The 8,835-nt window shown below is 31.5% G+C and overlaps 1 protein-coding gene across 1 annotated transcript; it reads left to right on the plus strand.

Annotated features, from left to right (window-relative positions):
* Nucleotides 1–1,507: 1,507 nt before the first annotated feature.
* On the plus strand, nucleotides 1,508–8,558 carry LOC132697664 (uncharacterized). The gene is made up of 4 exons (XM_060663201.1): nucleotides 1,508–1,639; nucleotides 5,922–6,072; nucleotides 6,132–6,381; nucleotides 8,107–8,558. Exons 1-4 carry the CDS (start codon nucleotides 1,634–1,636, stop codon nucleotides 8,267–8,269), a joined length of 570 nt encoding a protein of 189 aa, XP_060519184.1. The 5' UTR covers nucleotides 1,508–1,633; the 3' UTR covers nucleotides 8,270–8,558.
* The last annotated feature ends 277 nt before the right edge of the window (nucleotides 8,559–8,835 follow it).

Genomic DNA, 8,835 nt, shown 5'->3' on the forward strand with positions numbered 1-8,835 from the left:
GTATGCATATTGCTATCCGAACACTGTTGGGCAAGAAAAAAGTTAGGTAATGTTTCTTGAAGAAATCTAGTTACACTTAAATGATTGTTTTTTCTTCTAATTGTTTGAATCTAATTAAATAGCCATAATCATTGGATTCATTCGCTTCCCCTAATACTTCAATCAATGCTCGTGCAATATTTCTCCCTTCCATGAGTTGTTTCATCAACCACAAGATAAAAATAATTTTCCCCCTTTTTTTTTAATGTCATTTACAGTTTGCTTGTAAATGTAGTGTTGATCCCATACTTACAGTTGACTCGTTCGGTATATTAAATTTGCAAATATTTTGTCAAAAATGAGCTTAAATTGGGGTTTCTCAGTTTTTTAAGTGGTATGTCGGCTCCAAAGAATGCCTTACATAAGTCTTCACTGACCGGGCTTGTTCGCTGTTTTTTACTCATTCTTCAAGAAAATGTTCTATTTTGAAATTATATATATAGTTATAGATAATATATAATATAATACTATAAAAATTTATTATAAAACTTCTACAAACCACCTGCTTTGGTTTTTGCTGAGTCGAACTTGCTGACGTTTCGCCAATCATCCTCTTGGCTTCCTCAGAGCTTGACTGAAACTGACCCGTGAAAGTTTCTTTGAAAAACTCATACCAAATGCACATTCGCAATAAATTCTTTATCTGAATGAATCTGTAAATTTTAAAAAAAGCAATAGCTAATTTAGGTTTACGTTCGTTAGAAAACGAATTTTAAAAGACCTAAAAAATAAAATATTTGAGAAGAAATATATATTCAGATTGTTAACATTAGCTTGCAATAATTTGCTTGAGTTTATAAAAGCAGCAATCATCTTATACTTAAAAACCATAATGTCTTTTTTTACTATAAAATAATTGTGTGGAAAAATTTCATAAATAGTTTAAAATTGTTAACATTAATTACCAATAATGTTCTTAATGTTCGTAAGTTATGAAATTTAAAATTTTCTATTATTCCAAACAACATATATCTTCCTTTTAACAAGCTGTAGTGTAATGGTAATGTAACAAACTAATAAAGACGTGGCGTGTCGAAAAGTGCTGGACATGATCTTTATTTGGCAACGTTTTGTACCAAAACACACAAAAAATGCATATTTATCCGCTCCTCTCATTTATAATACCTTAGGCAATATCCTCCAGGCTGATTAAAACTAGATGGATACTGGAAATGCGACAAATTATTTCTATTTGGTTTGCGTTTGTGGGTTTTTTTACATATACCGACATATACGCGAACACGCCGAGTGTTTTAAACTATCAATGATTCGTTGAGTAAAAATAATTGATTTTGTAATGGGCGTTCTGCAGGCGACAAGCAAAAGCGATTTTTAACGCGACTTGTTGCATCAACTCGTCCCTATCTGAGCGAAAAGCGCTCGAGAAACACCCACGACGACGCATCCAACCCTCTCCCCCTGTATATAAAGGATTTTTATCCAAGCTTAATACCACTGTGGATGCTGGCGCGGTTGCGACGACTTCAAAAAGGGGTGCCAATTTTCAGCAGCACATTTCGAAACTTCGCGCGCGACTCTGTAAATCTTGAATTAGTTTAAGTTCGGTTCAATGTTTTGTGAAGACGTCCTGTGAATGAAGGTAAGTAGCAACTTATTTTTTGGACACTAAGTTTTACGAATAAATTAATTCTATTGGATGAAAGGTGAATGAAAAATAAAGATAAAGTACATAAACCATATAATGAAATATATAAGAGTAGAAACGAAGTGGAAATAAGAAGGGAGACTATATAATATACAAAAGTTTTATTTACAAACATATATTTTAATTGTTTTATATGCATTCATTATATCTTGGTTTTGTTATTACCAGGTATATTTTGAAATATTATTAATTAGTCGAGCAGGATTTTTTTATCTTTCTTGACCACGCAGTCATTTGTTTAATCGAGATTTTGAATTTTTGATGTCAAAATCATTATTATTAAAATATATTTAATGCTAGAAAAAAACACATTCAATCTCAATTCAATAATTAAATTATGTGCGGAAACTCTATACCAGTAAAATATTATAAAATATATTATTCCAGGAATTGTGAAGCGTTTGCTAAGAATGCTTATTTTAATAGGGTTTGTATTTCACAAATAAACTATTAAATATAATTTTCATGAGATAACTTATGTAATAAATGTTTATTTTAATCATTAAAAACAGAGGTGATAAAAAAAAAGGTTAATGCCGAATGTAAAGAACGTTTTATGTTCTGCCAATAGTTGACATTTTAGAACTTAAAGATAGCGTGAAAAATTTAAAAATATAGATATAGATAGCTTGAATAGTTTCTTGAGCAGGAACGCTTCGGTTGCATTAAGTTGACGCGGTGTTGTGCCTTCTTGTTAATTTAAAATATATTCACTCACACATTCACCATCCGTCCAACAACGTGCAAAGACACAAAAATAGGTGTTGTCAATTTTTGGAACCGATGTTTTCCGTAAAAGAGTTTAGTAAGTTCTATCTTAACTCGGGCTTTAATAATATTGTTTATTTACATAAATTATTGAATAAAATACAATCAAAATTTGTAAATAAAGTGAAACCTATTTGTGTTGGTCGAATGACACAGACGACATTAAATGACAAGCAAGTACATGAAGAGCAAGAAAAGAGTCAAAGAGTTGAGAGAATGCACAAAATCGTAATTTCGTCCAATCACGATTTTTGTGGAGAAAATTCTATTTGTTTTGAGTATTTTTCACTGTGTGTTTAAAACTTTGTTTTAGCTAAATTCTCATTTATTTATTTTTATAGGGTACGACATTAGGGACAGAATATTCGAAACATGTCTGCTTTACACTTAAATTGTACTCTAATGCTTCGTGTTTAGCCATATGTTAGTGGCCAATTTTCTTTTGTGTTTTGTCCTTACTTTTATACCTGTATACGTAAAGAAAATGTAATTGTCTTATATCGAAAATTTGACACTCATGATACGATTTATGTGGAGCAAGGCCTTTAACGAAAACTTTATCCAAATGTACGAGCGAAATAAGCCTAGCGTATGAATATCTATTTACTCTACGCGATAACTTGTCGTTAACCGTACAAACAATTACTGCATCCAAATTACGGAAGTTTGATAAAATGGCGTCTATGTTAACTACCGTATGTGTAGCCCCTATTGTTCAAAAATGTCACTGGGTTGCTTTAAACGTATGCAATTTCGTCGCTCCGAATTAGATATAATAGAGTCTATTCAGGGGAGTCCCCCATTAAAAGTTACGGAGAATTAAACCACATGGAACTTTTCCAAATTACGCCTACAATAATAATATTCTAAATAGTAGATAGCCGAAGTCAAATCCAAATGAACACTCCATATATTTAATTGTGAATTCGAATCATCCAGACAAAAATGTTGAGTCAATCGGCCAAGAGAAAATAATTGTCTATTACACATTTTAATAAACTCATAGTGGTCAAAAAGGGCTTTCCTTGTTATCTTGCGTTCACATTTCTACCAAAAGGCAGTTCTTGACATAATACGAGAAAAAAAGTTTTTTAAATAAATACAATATGGGCTTATATATGCTTAAAATTCACCCTGCAATTCAAATTACAATTATAAAATACTTTCGGATATTTATATGTGCGCTTGATAAATTATCGTCAAAATTTCAGCTTTCACCGAGGTCAAACATGGCAGTAATAAACAATTTATTGGAGCTATGTTTTCAAATAAAGAAAATAATTGATTTCCCAAAAACCGCCAATGATATGAGGAAAAATTATACAAAAATTATCAGAAAGCGATGGCGAAACAGAAAACGCACTAATACATCGATAATAAAATGCTGCGCCTCGATTTACATTGTCAGAACCACTATTTTATTAGCCCTTTAAACTTGGTGTATTTAACTTGTTTTTAAATACACACCCAATAAAAATATTTTTATTTATATCCAGAGATCTCCACAACCAAACCGGCAGCAGGATAATTTATTTGAAAAAATAAGAATTGCACTTGCACAATATTGAATAGCTGTTTTGGGCTTTTAAGATATAGGATAATTTTGTAAATTTTGCATTTTTAGACACTCTTTGTAGCTGGTCTGGATAGCGTTTCTTACTAAAACTTACAAACAAAAATAATAGTAGGCATTTTCTAAGTTTTTCAAAAATATACACACACAAGTACCTTTTTTTTTAGTAGACCGTGGCAAATACAGATTTTTTTTTACATTAATTATATAATTTATCACAAAGAGTTAGTTACTTGTCAACTTTTTAATAAGTGACACGCATAAACAAGAATGTCTAAAAATGCAAAATTTTCAAAATCGCCCTGTATCTAACAATCCAAGATAGCTATGACATTTCTGTTTGTACCATTTCAATACGGGAGATACGGCGTTAAACCAAAAAAATGAAATAAACTGTACACACTGTACATATTTGTATATGCAAAGTTACTAACATTCACCTAATGTAATTTGTAGCCGTTATAACAGGTAAAATAAAAAAAATGTTTTTTGGCTCACTTACATAGTAATGTCGTAACAAAATAATATTAATTAGTGTTTTTGTTTCCGAAAACTAACCAAATTTGGAAAACTTATCGGAAAACCATATTCCCTTCATCAGTTCCCGAGAACTTCAACATGAATCACTCGGTATATAATGTGTGTCATTATACTATCGAATTATATGGTACAGAGCAAATGGTCAGGTATATACGATAATTTTTGATATCTACTGCACAATCAGTTTGCAGGTGCTATATTTCTGTTCCTGTCCTATTTACGGGTATTATGAATAACTTCATTTTTTTAAATCACTGAAATAGATAAATAAATAACTATGTAAGTAATATATAAGAAGATTAAATACGATTTGGTCACAAGTTAACTATTCTGCTTGTCAAAAAAGTTTTATTTGCAATATAATCTGCCCTTGTTAGGAATTTAAAATATGCAAATATCTGAATAATGTTTAGTTTTGCCAATGTTAATTTAATCTCGTTAACTTTCGAGGTGGGCAAGCGGTACGACACTCTCGACAGCTTATAATTTTCCAGGTTGGCGTAATTTTATAAAATATTCTACGGATAAATTTATTTAGATTCGTTGCAGGTGGACATAGAGAAGTGGTACCTTTAACTCATCCGAAACCATAATTTCCACAAAAAAAGTATATCTCAAAAAAATACATTCATTTGGTAGGAAATTATTTCAAAATAATATATTTAATATTTATTTAATTAAGAACCACACAGACCTATATCAAAAATATTTGAATCTGACAAACCTTTCTAGAATTGACATTCCCACGCATTAGCGAATTTAATTTCCGTAGTTACTTTTTTGAAGTCTTCGAGTAAAATTGATATACTTTAAAAGCCATTTCATTTTATAATATGATAAAACTTTTACAATAATGTAGATCCGAGGTGTTTTTGCGAGGGGCTATATGAAATTTCTGCCAAATTGATTATACAGAAACAAATAACTTTCGAACGACATTTTCAAAGTCGATGCGAATCGTGCCAATTCCTCCGAAGTTTTCAACACCAAGGACGCCGAAGCATCATCAATGATGCACAGCATGAAAATCTCTGTGACGGTAAAAGGATACGAGGTCTTTTTATAAATTAAAGCAGGTTCCTAAAAAAATGGTTTTTGTTTAATTAATATCGGACTGAAAACGCAATTCCCATGGAAATTTTCAAGTATAATGAGTAAAAAAGTATTTCGATAAAAAATAAAACATAAGGGGTAGCTTTGAAGTAGGTGAAGGTTAATTATAGTAAGAATTTCGCAATTTATTTTGTTGTTAATTGGTTTTTATGTGTTTATATCAAACCTAACATAGTATGGAAGCAATAAGTCTTGTACCAACCTGCTAATGTTTGGTTACAGATGCGTTCGTACCGAGCAAGAATGTTAGGCTACACCTCAGCTTTAATATTTTTTCTCACAATACGTAGTTTGCCAGGAGCAACTGGACAGAACAACGTACTACTATCCAATTCCAATGAAATCCCTGAACAAAGTCTGGAAAATGTCGAAGGTGGGTTCTAAATGACAACGGATATGAACAATTCAATTCTATACGCTTTTATTACGCAGATTTGCCGGACATTGTTCTAGACGAAGAACAACTAGATAGAGTAGGGATGTTTTTAACCAAATTACTCCTTGTGCCATGGCCCGAGGGATCAAGTCCCTTGCTCTATATTGAGAAGGACGACGATCAAGTAGTAAGATCAGAATTGGACGACGTGGGTGACGGAGGGACCTTAGAGCTGGAAGATCCGGGTCTCAGGGCGAAACGAACGAGGTACTATAGAAAATATCCTTGGAAAAGGCAAAATAATAGGTAAGACACTATTATAATGACCAGTCGTAAATCCGTTTTTCCCTTATTAGTACCGCAATACGAAGAACAAATGAAAGCCAAAAATTTAACATTAATAAAAGTTTGTTTGTGACATCTGTTATCTTTTCCGACTCGTTGAGCACAGGTCCAGACTTTAATTCAATTTAAATTGACTCTATAATATATATAAGTACCCATAAATATATCTTTGAATACCCCCAAAAACTTTAATTATATTTGAAATCTTAAAATAAAAGTACGAAAATCTAAAAAAAAACTAGGTATTCTTTTTAAATACCATAAAAATTAACGTGATCGCCTCTACATTAGATTTTCTCGATCAATGACAACTATGACTGTTCACGTAGGACGTCGACTGTATCTTTTTGCTCACATACCTGTTAAATTATTTTAATCCTCGTTAACAAGATTGGGATACTGCAAATCAGATTCCACTTACACTGTCAGTATTAAAGCAGAATATTGACATACCTAAAGTAAGTGAAATAAAATAAAGAACAAAAACATATTAAATATTTCTTCTGTACTTTTTTTTTATTTTTTTTAAATCCCGGATGACAAGCTTCGATAGAGTCAAAACTCAAATAAAAGTAATATTTATATATATATATATATATATATATATATATATATATATATATATATATATATATATATATATATATATATATATATATATATGATGACACTATATTCCGGGATATCATCCGTTCGCTTGTTGAACTCCGACTGGAATCCTGCAGACGTTTCGCCAAAATCTCACTTGGCATCTTCAATGCTCGCGCTCCGAAAACACTTCGAACACTCGGCGAAAGGAAATTTTTGATGCAAAATTTGACGCCAAATTTATACTTTAATTTATAATACACGTTTTACCGATTTTTTCGAAGTAATATATCAAGTTCATTTTATCTGCTATCTCGTCCTTATTGCCGCGGTTTTTTAAATTGTATTGTTCGGGTGGTACACCAGACGCTTAAAAATTGTTTTTGGCTTTCATTTTCATTCATTTTAAATGCGATAGACGAGTTAATTTACTATATTTTGCAAATGCAAACAATAGAAATATTGTTTTTTCAATTTTGTTTTAAAATATTTGTTTATTGAATTATTTATTTTAATTTTAACGCCATATTGAAAGTCGGTTACAAATGAAAACTACTTATACCGATACAAAAAGAATGAAAATTGTTGAAAGTGCCAAATTAAAATTCACAAAATATTAATTCAGCAATTTTTTTAAGATACAACAAAAATATTGACGGTGTAATCTGGTTGAAATTTCAAAAAAAAGGCGTTATACTATCTTGTATAACTAAAAATACACGATTTAAATCATATGTGCAAAATCCCAGCCATAGCGGATAATGATATGAGCTCCTCATACCCTGAAACTGTGAAAGCAGACCGCAATTTCTGTTTATTTTATTTTTTTATGATGCGCAGCGGGGTCTGAATAATGTGTATTAATTTTTCACATAATACATGAATACAAGATGTTGGCGAAAATTAGAGTTTAGAGATCGGGGATCCCCGTCTAGTCGTTCTTTGAGGCTCAGTCACGCGACCGTAAAAAACTTCGCATTCTTGAGGAAGATTAACGGCAAAATTTCGACACGAAACCCACATCGCAGCGCGATCCGTCCTAATGTTTTTTTATGGCTTTCATTTTTCACGGACCCTTTAATAAGTGTTTATTTGTAGATATGAGCCGTCTTACGTATGTACCCCGAAGAAAGATGACGTTTTTCGTCTTCTGATGGCACTGCATGGCGAACGGAACGGCCAGAGAGGTCAGTTTGTCGATTTCTGTAATAGGAAGAGGCCGGCCACTTTTGTGTTTACGAATATACGATTCCTTGGCTGAAGGCAATAAGGCAGTTGTCACCGTCGAACGTGACTGGAAACTGTAATAACGGTCTTAAGTGTAATATATCCCGATGTGTTTGGGGAGCTATTATTCGCGTCGACGGCAAACTCTAAGTGTACTGATGTTCTTTTAATTAAGTTCGTTAGATGTCTTTTTATATAGACACGAAGCAATTTGTTTGGCGATTATATTTTCGAGGCGACTATTTCGACGTTAGCAAACCACCATGGGACATTACCACCATAAATCTTACCAGCTCGTAAATTTTGAGTCATTCCCGGGTACTTTGGGAACCATTCATAAAAGTATATATTTCTGATTATAATCAATATATATATATATATATATATATATATATATATATATATATATATATATATATATATATATATATATATATATATATATATATATACTATAATAATTAACGAAATTTCTCTAAATTACTTTCTAGCCTTCTAAATTACTATAAATTAATTTTAATACGAATTTAAAAACAAACTTATGTTATGGATTGTCAAAAATATATTGCCGAGGTCTTTGTAGAACTTATCGCTAAACAA

Source organism: Cylas formicarius, unplaced genomic scaffold (assembly GCF_029955315.1).
Source record: "Cylas formicarius isolate icCylForm1 unplaced genomic scaffold, icCylForm1.1 PGA_scaffold_280__1_contigs__length_49999, whole genome shotgun sequence".
NCBI classification, from domain to species: Eukaryota; Metazoa; Arthropoda; class Insecta; order Coleoptera; family Brentidae; genus Cylas; species Cylas formicarius.

Excerpts from the sequence above, each read along its gene's own strand:
- LOC132697664 (XM_060663201.1), top strand. Across the intron at positions 6,073-6,131 it reads AAGTCTGGAAAATGTCGAAG|ATTTGCCGGACATTGTTCTA; the intron begins GTGGGTTCTAAA and ends TTTATTACGCAG. Across the intron at positions 6,382-8,106 it reads TGGAAAAGGCAAAATAATAG|ATATGAGCCGTCTTACGTAT; the intron begins GTAAGACACTAT and ends GTTTATTTGTAG.